The sequence below is a fragment of the Castanea sativa genome, chromosome 4 (assembly GCF_040712315.1).
Source record: "Castanea sativa cultivar Marrone di Chiusa Pesio chromosome 4, ASM4071231v1".
NCBI lineage: Eukaryota > Viridiplantae > Streptophyta > Magnoliopsida > Fagales > Fagaceae > Castanea > Castanea sativa.
This window is the reverse complement of record NC_134016.1, coordinates 47,583,817-47,600,387: the sequence shown is the minus strand read 5'-3', so window position 1 is coordinate 47,600,387 and position 16,571 is coordinate 47,583,817. Positions and strand designations below refer to the sequence as shown.

General features: G+C 31.9%; 1 protein-coding gene and 1 long non-coding RNA gene across 10 annotated transcripts; both read right to left on the bottom strand.

Moving 5' to 3' along the window:
* Positions 1 to 238: 238 nt before the first annotated feature.
* On the bottom strand, positions 239 to 13,572 carry LOC142630402 (TMV resistance protein N-like). 8 transcript variants are annotated; one of them, XR_012843302.1, is made up of 7 exons: positions 12,912 to 13,572; positions 8,494 to 9,613; positions 8,041 to 8,301; positions 6,895 to 7,551; positions 6,603 to 6,794; positions 4,613 to 5,164; positions 4,017 to 4,082 (listed from the first exon to the last, which is right to left on the bottom strand). XR_012843302.1 is itself a non-coding variant. In XM_075804393.1 (7 exons), exons 1-7 carry the CDS (start codon positions 13,394 to 13,396, stop codon positions 4,037 to 4,039), a joined length of 2,661 nt encoding a protein of 886 aa, XP_075660508.1. In that variant the 5' UTR covers positions 13,397 to 13,572; the 3' UTR covers positions 4,017 to 4,036. The 8 variants fall into 8 exon arrangements, 3 of the variants coding, with proteins under 3 accessions (XP_075660508.1, XP_075660505.1, XP_075660507.1); XR_012843301.1 differs by having other exon boundaries at positions 4,017 to 4,717; positions 4,948 to 5,164; XR_012843300.1 differs by having other exon boundaries at positions 4,948 to 5,164.
* A 960-nt stretch (positions 13,573 to 14,532) lies between these two features.
* Positions 14,533 to 16,537, bottom strand: LOC142631336 (uncharacterized). 2 transcript variants are annotated; one of them, XR_012843599.1, is made up of 2 exons: positions 15,319 to 16,537; positions 14,533 to 15,074 (listed from the first exon to the last, which is right to left on the bottom strand). It is a non-coding gene; the product is annotated as an uncharacterized LOC142631336 (long non-coding RNA). The 2 variants fall into 2 exon arrangements; XR_012843600.1 differs by having other exon boundaries at positions 14,533 to 15,068.
* Positions 16,538 to 16,571: the final 34 nt, after the last annotated feature.

Below are 16,571 nucleotides of genomic sequence, written 5' to 3'. Positions count from 1 at the left end.
GATCAAGTTTAGAAGCCATTTTTATTTGGGATCAAGTTTTCTGCAATTAATTTGGTATTTAAAAAAGGTATGACTAAGAGTACATTGACTTGAGCCATACGGGGGCACTTTCTCTTTTTCTTCAAATTTTACAAATAAATGGTTATTAACATTCCTTTATAGCCTATTTTCAAACAAAATCAAGAATTAGATAAGAATACCATTAATATGGTACAAGAGTATCCAGACAACCTGAAAATAATCAAAGTCACAATAACATAATCTGCAATTTAAATTCTTCGAAAGTAGGGTATCAAATAATGGTCTACATATAGCCAAAAAAAGAAAGAACATATAAAGAGAGGCCCACACTAAACATCTTGTATACTTGTCCAAAACAGTGTCACCCCAAGGCTAAACATCATAAGAAGTAGCCATCATAAAACAAAGATCCCTATCTTAGTTTCCCTAGCCCTCGCTTCATAAACAGAATTCAGCGGTCACATTGCTATTTTGTTTGGTAAATACTAATTGTTTACACTTCAGATCAAACCCTCGACTTCAGCATCCATCCCTTGTTTATGAGAGGCAAAGAAGCAGCCCTTGCATGACAAACCTATTTCCTCTCTCATTGTTGATCTGAAAAGGTTCTGTGACATTGTGAGGAATGAGAAATCGCAAGCTTTGAGTCACTCTGGCAGAGTAAAAGCACTAGCTGTGATTCTTGAAACAGACATAAAGGGAGATATTAGTGATAATATGGCTGATTTTATTCATAGAAAGAATGTTTATGTTGCCAGTAAGTACCAAAAGGCACCTGCAAAAAGCTCCTCAGTTATGTCTTTGAAGCATTTGAGGACACCACTGTTATTTTACTTTCAACCTGTGCTATACTCTCCCTGCCTTAGGTATCAAACAGCATGGCTAGAAAGATGGGTAGTATCATAGTGGGAGTATTATCGTTGCTGTCATTCTGGTTGTTGTTTCTGCTATCTCTAACTTTAAGCAATCCAGGCAATTTAAGAAGCTCTCTCAATGAGTAGTGACATCAGGGTGGACGTATTGAGGGATGGGTAGCACCAACATATTTTAATGCACTTGTTGGTATTGTCACTGGCCGTTACTCTACTTTGGCTTATTCTATGAAGTACATGTTGATTATGTGTTGGCTAGTCACAATCTGGGCCAGACGTAACAATCTGCATTGGCAAAACAGGCACCTTTACATTAAATGGGACCAAGGTAACATGATTTTGGCTTTAAATAAGCAATGAGGGAAGGTAATTCTCAAAATAGTATCATATATTCTTGATATAGTGCAAGAAGGAGTTGGTTCAAGAACAACCAAGTAATATTTAAGATATAGATTCTCAATTGCTTATGAAGATTTCTGGGAGCTCTTGCTATTTTTGATATGAATATCAATGAAATCTATAATCCATGTTGAAGACTTTAAGTCAGAGAATTCAGAGAAAAATGGAGGTGGAGTTTTGGTGAAGAGGAAGAGTGAGAAGGCTATTCACACCTACTACAAGGGAGCTCTTGAGACTAAGGGATATAAGTTCAAGAAACTGCTTTGAGCTAGCCTTTAACATGACCTGACGGTAGAAAGAAAAGCTATCCCCCGTTCAATTCATTAAATAAGACCAACCCTATGACAAATTAATTACCTACTCCGAAGTAATTATTTGTTTTACCTCGTATGAAAAAGTCATACTAAAGTTCAAAGGTAAAGTCATTCTTCCTTGAACTTTCTTAGGTATACAATTGGAGAAATAAAAGATAAACACGATCGAGTATAAAATTAATAGATGCAACTAGACAAGGAGTAATAAATGTCATTAGTTAGAGAAGTTCATTACAAAATTCAGACTTTAGAAAATCAGAGAACTTCACCTTGACTAACCAAAATATTAGTCAACATTTGATCATACTTATATGTTATCATATGTAACAAATCAGCAATATGGAGAGCCTTAAATCATACTAACTAAAATCACAATGAAGAAAATGTAAACCAAACTCGGAGTAAAGTGACCACATGACTACTCCCATATTGATCGAAACCAAATTACAATACCAACAATTACCAAAATTTAGGGAAAACACACACTAAATAGTTACATGCAAAAGTTACAAGAAACACATTATTTTATTGCATAGGAAATTGTCTGTCATCTTTTCATCAATTGCATAATTGGTATAGAAAGATGGTTGATTGTCAATAAACCAGACTATAAATTTAATTTGCTTCAGCAAGAAGAAATTATCAGAGTTCTTAGTTCCCAAGGTTTTGTAACAATGCTCAGGTCATATTACATCTAGGTAGAATAGTATCTGGCAAGAGAACAACAGTACCCCAAAAGGAAGATGAAGATTTATTTCTTCCTAAGTAGGATATTAAAAAAAAATTTGAAATTACACGTCCCATCCTAAACACCTTATCTGAGGCAGCAGGGGCAATACAAGTTAAGCAAAGGGAGGCCAAGGTGGCTGTTGCCTCCCATGGGATTGAAGTTTTTTATATTTCATATATGTATATAGATAATCCTTTGTGTTGTACACCCCAATTCTTCTAATTTAATACAATGGTCCCCTTAGTTTTTTGCAGATATCACGAACACTTTTTTTTCTTATAAAATCACAAACACTTATTCCATTCAAAAGTCATAGGTTTTGATAGTATTAACATAAAATCAATAATACAACAGAAAAATTATTGGTCTTTATTAGAGAATTTTTCCTTTCCTTATAAAATATATTTATAGACATACCTTATTTAAAATATGCATATATTTTCCTTCAAATAAAGAAGTTATTATCCCCCTAACCAGGTTATATTATAAACAAAAACAAGAAAAAAAAAGTTTATTCATTAGAGACATAGGCAATATGCATAAAATTGGCCTCAATAAGGCAGCTAACCAAGAAGAGGGTAATTTAAGAACGCATCATCAACCTTTTATAAAAATATTCCACTGCAGACATAAAGAAGTTAATGTCTTAAATTTTGGGTTCCCTGGCTTCTGCTAAGATATAGATGCCCTGGCCTAGGCACTAACAATCTTATGACTAGGCTGCATATAGTTCCATACAGGCCACTTGCAAGCCAACTTGTTGACAAAGACAAAGTTTAGTAATAAAATTGGTTGTAGCCTTACCATGGTTTTAAAAACCGAACCGGAAATAAAACCGTTTTTTTCAAAATTTTCGGTTTTTCCCGGTTTTTGACCGGTTATTAACCGGTTTTGAGACATATAACCGGACCGGACTGCACCGGTTTTTCCGGTCGGACCGGCCGGTCCGGTCCGGTTTTTAAAACATAGAGCCTTACTCAATATCTTCTTATTAGAGTTGAATTTTGACAAATTCATCATTGGATTACATCTTATTCTTATATCCTTTATGCTTGCAAAATTTCTAGAAAATTAAAGATCAATAGCTATGTCATCAACAAATTCTTTAAATTGCAAGTTTTTGTAAATTAAAATTATGCATAAAAAATAAGCTTATAGATGATATAGTAAATAATATCCGATTGGCACAAAATTTAACATGTGTGTTAAGAGCGTAAAGAATATGCAATTCAATGGTTAGATTTTCAAAATATGTAGTAATATTTATTTTATTAAGTAAGATTGTAGCCTTAGGCTACAACCAATTTTGTAGTTAAATTTTGTCCGTAGACAAATCACCTTTGACAAGACTTGTGTAAGGTGACTGTTCTACAACCTAAAGCTCAAACTAAATTTTAGTTCAAATTGCAATAAAGCAAATTATAATTGTATAGTTTCATTTGTTTGATTCAAGAATACCCGAAGCAAAGTAACTTACTCTACTCATGAGCAAACCTCACTGGTCTAAGCCAATACTGAGAAGTTGGAGTGCAGGTAAACAGATACTTGAATTGAAATTGCAGCTTTGTCTTTGCCTCTTGACTCTCTGGTCAAGTTTTCTGCAAACAAGTTTGCATGTTTCTTAAGCATAAAGCTGCTTCACACAAATAAAAACATCAGGAAATAAAGTTAACAGTTTACCTTATCAGCTTTTGTCCTTGTTAAATATTTTCTGTCAAGTTTGGTAATTTTCGATTATTCAAAGCACTGAATCAGATTTTCAAAACCCAAATTAGCATCTTGAAAAATAGTCCTTCTATTTGGTTATTTAATATATTTCACAACACAAGCATTTTCTATGTGGTTTTGTATATTAGATAATGTGGTTCATGGGGTCCATTTCTACGATTGCAACATAAAAAGGCCCTAAAAACTAAATACAGTCTACATTGATGTATTGCATTACAAGAAAATAAAAGCATTCAAAATTCAGCATATTTCCCATTTACTCATTGTAACTCATAAAGATGATAACACAGTCCTCATATCGGTAAAGAATGTTGAAAATGGCATACGCAGCTGAGCAGAAAGTAAATGATAACAAATTGACTCAACTACATGGGTTGCATGTAGGCACATAGGAACCTTTCTAGTGACACTAAAAGCCAATCCTCTAAGGGGTCTCCACAAAAGGCAAAGCCAAAGAATAATCGCTGCTGATGTTGTAACAGAAGAGGAAAAGAATAAAAGAAATCAATATGTAACTCAATAATTTATGAATGCTAAATTTCACATACATATGCATTTACGATGAAAAAGAATTGAAGATTGAAACATCATCATGAGAATTATAAATTTGACCAATCACGTCTCCTCTACCACCAACAAGGTGCAGCCCCTTACTTTGAGAGTAACATCACAAGACAAGCAGCTTGGTTATACTTGAGTATGACTTAAAGCAACAATTTTTTTTTTATATAAAGATAACCACCATCCATTGATGTTGGTTGAAATCATAGACATTATATAAAAAGAAAGGAACAGAAAATTAAACCAAAAAAACCACAGCATGCAATTTTTAATAGATGAAATGAGAGAACATTTGTTGCTCTAATACTCTAAATCTTCTTACTCAGACATATTTTAAACTCAAGTATTAGAGACGAAGTGCAGGATGGTTGATCATGCATGTCACCGAAGCAGTCACAATCGGTAGTGGCAATTCTAGAAGGTCTGTCTCTAGCTGTTAATCTGACATTTGGGATATTCTACAAAGTGCTTGATGGCTGATCACACCCTGGTTCATGAATCTTCTGCTCGTGACACAATGGACTCAGCCACAAAAAAATCTGCACTCACAAAACAAGCACCTGACAACACATGAGATGAAGCTAACAGAATTTGGCTTGGTAAAGAAGCAATGAGAGAATGTACTTCCTAAGAAAAAGCCCCAAATGTTCTTGATCTAACCAGATTACCAAATGAAGAAGAAACCAAAGCCAATGCAGAATTTGGCTTGCAAGCTAGATTTACAATAATGTTTTCTACAATTCAAACCGAGCAATCTAAGAGATAAATACTCAACAACAAGCTAACAAAATAAAGAGTATCACTAGAGGAGATTCATCCAACTACCAAAAAGAAAGAGAAATAGCAATCCAATTGTTTAATCTTTACCATATTTTACCATTATATCTATATACACACACTGAAACTCCTCTCTAGAAAAGAAAGAGGTGAGTTCATTCATTCAGCCCATAGAAACATCTTATCAAATACATGGAATGCTTACCTTTGTACCCTCTACCACAATTTGCGCTCCTCTTTGGCCAATGGCATTCCCATCTTGTTGTTGATGTTTATGCCACGTCCGATCGCTTTCCCATTCCCGTCTTGATCTTTGAGAACCACAGCCAAGCCTACATTGTTTTGATCACGCGATGCATTGAAATTAAGCTTTACCAATTGATCAAGTGGTTTGGTCCAAGCACTTCCCCTATTTAGCTCTTTGGTGAGTGGTCTCAAGTAAAAGTCATATTGTTTGTTGAGACGATGGACTAATTGGTTTATGGTAGGTTTAGTGTTTGAAACCAAAGCTTCCTCTCGTGCCATCCAAAGGATTTTCATTGCCACTGCTGCACACAATGTGAACTCATCTTTGGTGATTCTTTCTGCGAGTAACTCACTTGGGGGGTCAATTATACGTTCAACAAATTCCATTACAATTTGAGCTTGGATCATTTCGACACGAAAACCCCATCTACCACCATACCACACTCCTTTGGCATAGGGACAACATTGAAATAGATGTAAAAGGGAATCTTCAGCTATTTCACAGAGAGGACAATGGGTTTTCGAGAATCTGATGAGGTTTTGAGTAGCGACTTTACGTAAAAACATGTTTAAGTTTTCATCAAAGGACACTCTTAAACTTTCATGAATTCTTATGCAGGCCATCTTATCTACAGTAGGATTCCGAGAAGGACAGATGCATGCTACATGGGCCCCACACCTTTCTATTGTAATTTTTGCCATTTTTGGATTATAATGTGAAACTTCAAATAGAAGCTCAACGTTGTTGCAATCCTCAAATGAGCTATTGCTTCTATAGTGAAACCTTATAAAAGATGATGAATCTAACCAAAAATTCGTAGAATCTAACTTTTTTTTATAACCATTGAAGAGAATGTAGACAGAACAACGAAAACGGTCATATCGATTTGCCACAACCTTCAATTCTATTTTTAAAGCAACACAGAAAGCAAATGCTAGAGATTCCGAACTGACCGAGAATGATACGGAGCTTCCAACACTTTGATGGTTGAACCACTTTGGAATCTTAGTTCCTGGAAGGATAAGGTTAAAGTGAAATCCATCATCAGCAAGGTCAGGTGCCCAACACTTTTCAAGAACAGAGTCCTGATGCAATGATCCCCTTGAACATACCATATTTTGTGGAAGCCCAAACGTTTCTCCAAGCTGATGCAAATTTAAGAAACTTCAGTTTAGCAAATTTAGTAATATATTATATTTGGGAAAGTAAAACAAAATTGTTTCTTTCTATGAGAAAGGGAGAGACCTGACTCAATAATCTTCTTCTTGATTGTGAATCCAAGGAACCGCACCCTTTTATGTATAAACCTTCCAGATGTGGTGGAAGCATTGGAATTTCCCGAAGGTTCCAGCAGTGGTGAAAGTGAAGAAGTCTTAATTTCGGAAATCTGATATTGATTTCAGGGAGGGTAGTAATGTTGCTGTAACGGAAACCTAAATATTTTAATTTGGGGAAACAATCAGGAGTATCCATGGCTTTTGGAAAATTGTCACAATCTTCCATACAGAGATAGCTAAGATTTTTTAAATTAGAGATGCTACTTGGAACCTCTTTCACGTTTTTTAAACTTATATATAACGACTGAAGGGCAATGAGATATCCTATTGATGAAAACAACGCTTCCGTTCCTTGCTCAAGACTTTCACAACCGTAGAAATAAATATTTTCAAGAGATTTCAACTTGAGGTTTCTTGGTATAATTCTAAGATTTTGGCATCCGCCGAGATTCCAGAGTTTCAGCTCTTCAAGAAGTCCAACGGACTGATGAACCTCAACTAAATTTGTGCATGCGCAAAGGTCCAATTTCTTTATGTTTGGGGCAATCAGGGATAAGTCGGGCACCTTTGTAATATTTTTACAATACGACAAATCCATATATATCAATGTTTCGAATCGACACCTCTGTAGAAAGAAGAAATATTTTTTTGAAATTTATTAGTAAAAAGAAAAAAAAATTAATATGATAAGCTAAGAGGATAGATTAAGAAATACTACATGTTCAATTACAAATTATTGTAAACATTTTTTTTAAAGATGCTAAAATTACTATAAGTATTACAAAATAGAATTTACAAACTAATCTAATAATGAACATAAATGTTGGGCTTCAACTAACTCATAAATAAATATTTGAATTATCTCTTTATACTTGGTAACACATCAATTTGTACACTCAATATAGTAAAACTTGCAGTGCATGTAACATTACTCTTTTTTTTTTTAAGTGTCAAATAGATTTTGTTCATCGAAAATGTATAGAAATATTATTTAATTTCGTATTAAATGCATGGTTTAGTTTTAACCACAAAAAAAAAATGCACCTTAACTTGTTCCCTAAGAGCATTCATTAACAAAATCCTAATAAGAATTTATAAATGCTAATAATCATACCTCAAAATGCTCGTCCAATTTTATGTGGCTTTGTCGCATATTGAGTACAACGAGGTTTTTAGGCTCAAAGGCTGATGGTAAGGAAGATAAAGGAAATTCATTCCAATCAAGTAACCTCAACCCATTGGGAAGAGACTCAAGGTCTTCACAAATTACATTGCGAACTTTCAAATATTTGAGATTCCTCATCTTTCCAAGATTCAACTTCATGTTTTTTGGTTTAGGCAAGCACATTGTTATGCCTCGAATTTCATTTGACCCCTAATTGAACACAACATTAAGTAAACCACAATGTAAAAATAATTCACCAAAAAAAATAAATTGTTAAACTTCAAACAAAAGCCACACTAATAAATTTATATTTTCTTAAACATTAAAAAAAAATAAAAGGAATAAAAATGACTAAATCCCCTTGTGAATAAATAGAAAAAAGTAAATCAAAACAACTCATACCGTATTTTCAATTAGTATTTCAGGAGCATCCTCATAACACATTAGCCTACTACGCTTCTCGATCACTTCTGGTGATTCTTGTCGAACAATTTCCCAACCCATTTGTTGAATCAAGTCATGCATCGATAATTTGTTATCTTCGGTAACAATTATAAGACACTTATCAATAAGTCTTTTAATATCATAATATGGATCATGGTTATTGATGCTTCTTAGTATATCTACAACTTCATCTTTGCAGAATCCTTTAAGAAAACAAGCAATATCAAGGAAAATTCCCTGTTGAGTTTGGTCCAATCCATCATAGCTTATTTTGAGTATTTTTTGAATGTCTCCCTTGGGAATTCTTTTGTATTTGTCTAGCGCACTTTCCCATTCATGTTTAGTACTTCCATACAGATCTGCGCCAATTATTTTTAGAACTAATGGAAGACCTTTGGCATAATCTATAAATTGGTTGACCAGTTCTGAATAATCTTCCTCGAAATTTTTTCTTCCTAAGGCCTCGTGACAAAAGAGTTTATGAGCTTCATGTTTATTTAACTCCTTCACCTCATAGTACATTACATGATTATTTTTTGTAAGAGTATCAAGCAAGTGTTTGTCTCTTGTGGTTATAATGATTCTACTTCCAGAAGTAAACCTATCACAATTTTCAAGAAAAAATTCTATCTCATTCAATTCTTCAACATTATCAAGAACTATAAGAATCCTTTTACGATGAAGCCTTTCAATTGTCACATTGATTCCTTTAGATATACTCCCCACCTTCAAATTTTGATACCCTAAGATCTCATAACAAAGTGTCTCTTGTAATTGAATTACACCATCATTTGTCCTTGATTTTTCACTAACATTATCTAGAAAGCTGCTTTCATCAAAACAATAATGAATTTTGTTAAAAATAACTTTTGCAATTGTTGTCTTACCCACTCCGGGAAGGCCAAAGATCCCTACAATGCGGACATCATTTGATTTAATATCTAAACACCGATTTATGATGTCATTTACACAAGTGTCTATTCCAACCAGATATTTTGCAACAAATAATTTCATGTGATTTAATTGAGCACTTGAGATCTCTTTAAAAATTTCTTCAATAAATTCAAATTGACAGCAGCTGCAATTGTCATTTACACAACAAAAAAAGTATGTAATAAGTTTCAAAAAAAAGTATGTAATAAGTTAGAATAGAAAATAGAAATACATGAACAAGAACTAACTTTAAGATGTTTCGTCTGTGCACTACAACTAAAATATCATATAATCTATATCTATATCTATATAATATCAATATATAAAATTCAAAGTGTACAATTTAATTTTTCTATGCTCATGTTAAAATTACATCATCAGCCACGCCACCATTTTACACACACACACACACACACACACACACACACACACACACACACATATATATATATATATATATATATATATATATATATATATATATATATATTCAATAGTACACCATGACTTTACACATTCTCTAATCTCATTGTAACTTATCAATCATAATAAAACCATATATCTTTTGCCAATATATGACTTCTCAACTTATATCTCTATATTCCCTCAAAAAAAAAAATTATATCTCTATAATTTTTTAATCAATATTTACCTGCATTATCTCTTAAATTCTAGCATTACATTATTTTTTAACCTTTCCTCTTCTCATTGTAAACTCTACTTCTCCCTCCATTATATCCCACTCTAACCTTATTCTTCCTACAACCATTACTCAATTGTTTTAAATTTTCATTTAAATTTCTTATTGCCCCTTTTGTATCTCTCCCCTCTATTCATTCAATGTTTTGCTTGCAAATTCTTTGTTATTGTTGATTTGATTGTCACATCTCATTTATGTTAGCAATGTTATGCTTATGGCCGAAAAGTTTCCAAGTTAAGTGTTAGCGATATAATGTTACCCAGCTATCATATTCAAATTAATTTATGTTTATTTACTACTAATATTATTTGATCCATATTTGGTTTTTGGTAATATTAAAACAAGAGACTAAGGTGGTAACTAAAAGTAGATAGAATAAAATTCTTTTAAATACTTACAAATTACAATACATACACACTCAAAATGGCCACAATTTTTTTTTTTTTTTGAAACTTAAAAATGGCCTCAATTACTGTAGCTTTTGTTAGCTTTAATTATTAACTAGTGTGTATCCCGTGCGTATATATGGATACAATTTTAAAAAATCACAATTATATGGTTCAAATTATACATTGTTTTTAGAAGAGATTACATGGTATTAGATATATATATATATATAATTTTGAATTTAATTGGTTTTATACTCTTTGGTTTTTGTACCTAATAATTCATTTGCCACAAAAATTAAAAACTTAGATGGACATGTAGCGAAAAATTGAAGAGCAATTTGGTTGTTGATGTGATTTTTTTTTTTTTTTGGACTTTAGATCCTGAAAGTGTTTGTATATGTACACTTTTTTTTTTTTGTTTGATAGGAGGTAGAAACAATTTATATATATATATATATATATATATATATATATATATATATATATATATATATATATTTGTTCCTTTTAGGTTTTGAATCATGTTTTTGTAAGGGTTTGGTTTTGGAAATTTTTTTATGCTATTTACATTATTTTATTTATAAAATTTTGAGATAAGTTTTCTACATTTTAGGTATTAGAGGTGACTTTTTTTCCCCCTTAATCAAGGTTTTGATTTATTTTAGGTCCTGAAAGTAGTTGTTTCTTTTTTTTTGTTTTTGTCTAACTTATAAATTTTTTAGATACATTTTCCGTGGATTTGATATTAGGGAGATAAAGTTTGGATATTGAGAAAATTTGTCAAATATCTAACATAGCTAACTATATTGTAAATAATATATGGAAACGGTTATTTTTATGCTTTACCTTTTAAGTTCTCGATAAATTTTTTTTTCATTTGATAATAGAGAAATTTTTTACTGATTATAATAGGTATATTCATATTACCTTTTTATAAAACATTTATGCGCATTGTGCAAATCAACGACTCGTACATAACAAAAGTTGAGACCCTAAAAGTTGTGGTTACAACATGTGACATACTCTCGTTGAGCCAAGTTCCTATGCCTTCAAAATTTTTGGTTAATTTCCATAAAAAAAATGGTTAATTATAAATTAAAAACTAAATTGTATAATTTATGTTGTTAGTGAAATTATAAAACCTTTAGTACACTATATAAAATTTTTAAAATAATCAATCAAGTAAGAATTGTCACCAAAAAATTTGCAATAAAGTAAATTTTATAATTTATGTCCAAATTATATCATACCATATGCTATATACTAATAAAAATTGTATCATATATTGTAGTTGTGCTAAGTGGATGCCCTCCTCTATATTTATTTGGTTTATATTTTTCTTTTTCTTTTTTTCTCTTTAGATCATTTGGTGTATTATAAGTAAATTATAACAATTTCATAGTTGCTCTAAGTTGAACTCTATCGTCAATGTTTCAAAAATTTTAAATAAAAGTTACCCAATTAAAATTCTACTCCAAAGAGTTTTTCAAATTTTGAGAGAAATTTCATTATTTATTTTATATTATGTTAATGGCCAACCACAAATTTTTGGTTTAATAATAAAAGTTTAATTATACAAGTCATGTTTGCACTATGTAGCATAATATAATTCCACATTTTCGCTTATTATAAATAAATTAAAATTATTAACATAGTTTAGTTTTAAGTAAAACCATAGTACAAAATATTTAAAAATATAAAATAATATTTTGATAAAAAGTCAATTATAAATTTCAAGAAATTTAGAACGCGTTTCATTATTTATTTTAAATGATTTTTATAATCAATGTTAAATTTGGTTTTACATGGTGTGTATTCACCATGTAACTTAGTAAATTTTTATTATCTAATTTATAATTCACTTTTAACAATATTATTGAAGTATTTTCTTTAGTTTAAATATGATTTTTTATTATACCTTGCATGACACATGCATAACACTAGTTGTTAATAAAAGTAAATTACACCCTCAAAAAAAAGAAGAAGTAAATTACATAAATTTTATATATGTGAGGAAACAAGTTATTAGAGACCTACTTTTGATGTTTTTACAAAATTATTAAGTACTTTTTCAAAAACTTTCTAAATATTGCAAAAGAAAGTCCTAATTAATTAGTAAGATTATCTTGGTTGTTTATTCTTATGTTTCTGTCATTGATCTTTGTAGCAACTAGATTAGCAATTAAAAATTAATCCTTTCATAATTTGACCCAAAATAATAATTAAAGCCATCAATGAAAAAAATTAGGGGTAACTAGTGTTAATTTACTTAAAATTTAGTGACTAGACACAATTGAAAATTATAACAATAAAAAAAAATAAATAAAAAAAGTGAAAGGGTAGTAATTAAATACCCGTCCTTGTAGGTCAAACCAGATATGCTACCAGCTTTGTTTAGAGCTTCCGTCCATCTTTGCACATTCTTTATATTATTTACTTCATGTTTTGCTAAAGCTTCTCCAAATTTTTCCTTTTGGTTACGTACTTCTGAGGGATCTACCTTATAAAACACCGGTAGCACCATTTGTCCATTCTCCCTACACTCAAGAATTTCGACAAGTTCATCTAAGCACCATCTAGAAGATGCATAGTTCTCAGAGAATACAATTATGGAACTCCTTGAACTTCTAATAGCTTCGAGAAGTTCAGTAGAAATTTCTTCTCCCCTTGGAAGTTCATCATCGATAAAAGTGTAAATACCCTTCAACTTCAAAAAGCCATTCAAATGGCTCGTAAAATCCATGCGGGTATCTTCTCCTCTGAAACTTAAGAACACATCATATATATATTGGTGGGTGATGGAAGAAGAGGAGGCTTGTTTGTTTGTTAGAAAAGCCATAGTGAAATGGTACGTTTGAGAAGATCTAAAAGGAAGAAGAGAAAGAAAGCTTGATGAAATTAGGCAAAGAAAAGTGAATGAAAATTAAAATAAGAGGTTTTTTGAATGGATTTTTGAGAGAGAATGGGAATGGCAGAGGGAAGAAATTGAATGCTAGTTGTTGTTTTGAGGCCAACAAGACTATAATAGTATTTGTAGCCTAATTAACTTTTTTAGAGAATACAATTTCGTAGTTGGTGGCCCAAATGCGGAAGCTGAGAAGACTGGTTGTTTTTTTTTTTGATTGAAAAGTTAGAATTTATATTAAAGCAATGACAAGTTATAATATTAAAGCAATTTATATTAAAGTTCTTGAGACATTTCAGGCCTACACAGCCTAGCCTGACACCCAGGACAGAGAGAAAAAAAAAAAAAAAAAAAAAGCAAGAAAACATCACATCACCAATCCATTCACTTTCACACTTTCTTAGGTACATGCTTATTTTTGAGTGTAGCGTTCTGACTCATTTCCAAAGCAAAGAAAAAGCAGAAAGAGAATCTTTGACTCCGTGGTAAATTATTCCCTGAGGAAAGTAGGGAGAAATTTCTAGCAATTTTCTTCCAATTAAATAAAAAAGAGAATCTTTGACTCCGTGGTAAATTGTTCCCTGAGGAAAGTAGGAAGAAATTTCTAGCAATTTTCTTCCAATTAAATAAAAAAGAGAATCTTTGACTCTGTGGTAAATTGTTCCCTGAGGAAAGTAGAAAGAACTTTCTTCGTTTACTGTGATCAGGAAGGTTTGCATTGCCTATAAAATAATAATCTGCTTCTAGATGACCTGATAACATGTGTTTTTAGCTTCTAGATGTCGTGGGCCTAAAATTGAAAAGTGTTAGATGGGCTTGATGATCCATTTCATGGTCATCTATCTCGATCTAATACAGCTTCTAAGCGATCATTGCAACGGCTTCTATTATCAGTTCATTATTACAAAAAGCCAGAGGGTTCTCGCCAATCAAATAGCACTATGTTCTCATGGGTTGAGTCATTGCTTCAAATTCAGTCATCAACTATTATAAGAACTGCAACTATTAAGCTAGCTTGGATTTTTTTTTGGGTAGGCAAAGCCTCTACTTGATTAGACGACTACTCAGAATAAGCAACTGCATCTCACATAAACTCCATAAACATATTTAGAGCCAACCGAACTCCAAAAAAGTAAATCTACTGTTCTGTGAGTACTATCAAAAATTACATGGAAAAATCCAGGTACATAATCCAACCAAAACCAGTGGAAAAAAAAGAAACAAGCAGTCGAGCTTTCATCTTTGTGTGACTGTTGCTCGAAAGACAACCTCCTATCTTCCTGTTTGATGCAAAAACTTGTCAACCTGCTGCTGATGCTTCCAATGAATGTTATAATATTTGATTCCAACCAATATGAGTCCAACCAATATGCTCTTTCCTGAGCAAAAAATTCGATACAGCTGTGCTACTTGTGAAGAACAAAATCGCCAGCACCCTATTTGTATCACATTTAAAAGGCCTCCTTAAATGGAAAGACTAATAGCAGTAGAACCAAGCCAATGCTAACAACCAGCGAGTACCTTTCACCAATCTCTAGATTTACAAATAAAACAAGTTCCATGCCACTTCAGATTTTCATTTGCAAAGTTGTCTGCCAAAGCCAGGCTGCTCCTGCACAGTAGATTTAAACCACAAAGAAATTTAGAAAATGCTGATCATCTAATATAAATCCAGCTATGTTCCCACTCTACATAGTAAGGAAACTCCTAAATCCAACCTTGTCCCTACCATTCTTTTTTCTTCAATAATCACATTTAATCATTAAAAATAAGCAAAGATAAATCCTAGATTTTTTGGGGCAATTATTATTTAAAAAGTTAAAAATAAAAAGTATTACATGAACATGAGGACATACCACTGCATTGCACCTAATCCTCCGCTTGATAAGAGGACTGCTCACAACAAGCTTATCGCAAAAGAACTACAAGATGATCGCGATGTACACATTTATTCCAAATCAACTTCAAATTTTATTCTCTTCCGGTAACCAAGCTAAGCTACATCACATGATCATGCATTAAAGAAGCTCTCACTATCTTCTTGAGAAGACCATCAACTTTCCACTTGGAAGGAAAGTTTAGAAAGAAGGGTTACCTCAAGTTCCCAACATTGCACCACCAGGTGCAATATGGTTGAAGGTGGATCAGAATTAACCCACTTAACCCAACTTCTCATATTTGACTATTGAATCATGGTCTCCATGGTTAGTGAATGCTCTGCAAAACCTCCTACCACTCTGGCCATATCAAACTCCGTATACTTATATCATTTAATTGAAGTACAAAATTCAACCTTATACACAAAGAACTTAAACCCAGACTAGAGTTTAAAGTGGAAGGACCAGAGGATGATAAAAAGGTCAAAGAAGTAAACCATAGAGGCTAACAAAATTTAAATGACCAAGAAAAAGAAAATAGCAATCTAATAAATGTTAAGTCTTTTTTTTTTTTTGATGGAATAGATGTCAGAGTCATGATATGAGAGAGAGCGAGAGAGATCATATAACCTATGTTAATACCCCAAAAATTCTTTCTTATCTTAAAATCAATTAAGTTTCTCAATGCATCCAAGCTTCTAATAACCTAACCACCTAGGTTGGCAGTAAAAAATGACTTATTCAGATAGCCTGTTCTACCCAACCCATTTTTGGACAGAAATGAGCAGCACTAGAAAAGATTACTGTCTTCAGTCTATATCTCATTTTCAAAATTTACAATCTTTGTGCCTCATTTTAAAGTCTAGAATCTTTGCATATTACTGAAAAATTTTGTAGTCACATATTCCCAATGTTCCTTAGACTAATCCAATAGGATAAAAACTAATATCTCAAACTGCAACTTCATAGATAAACAAGTCAAATTTCACATCATGACAAAAAATTAATCATTAATTCAGATTTGAAATATATTTCTCCACCTAAAGAATAAAACCCATATATCATAAAAGTATTCAACAAAAGATAAATAAAAAAAATTTATAGAGAACTCCAAGTTTTTCAAACTAAATTGCAATCATCAAAGAAATAGATACAATTTTTTTTTTAAAAAAAAAAAAAGGCATTTTGATCACGAGTAATTTTGAACAAAGAGAACTAAATTGCAATCATCA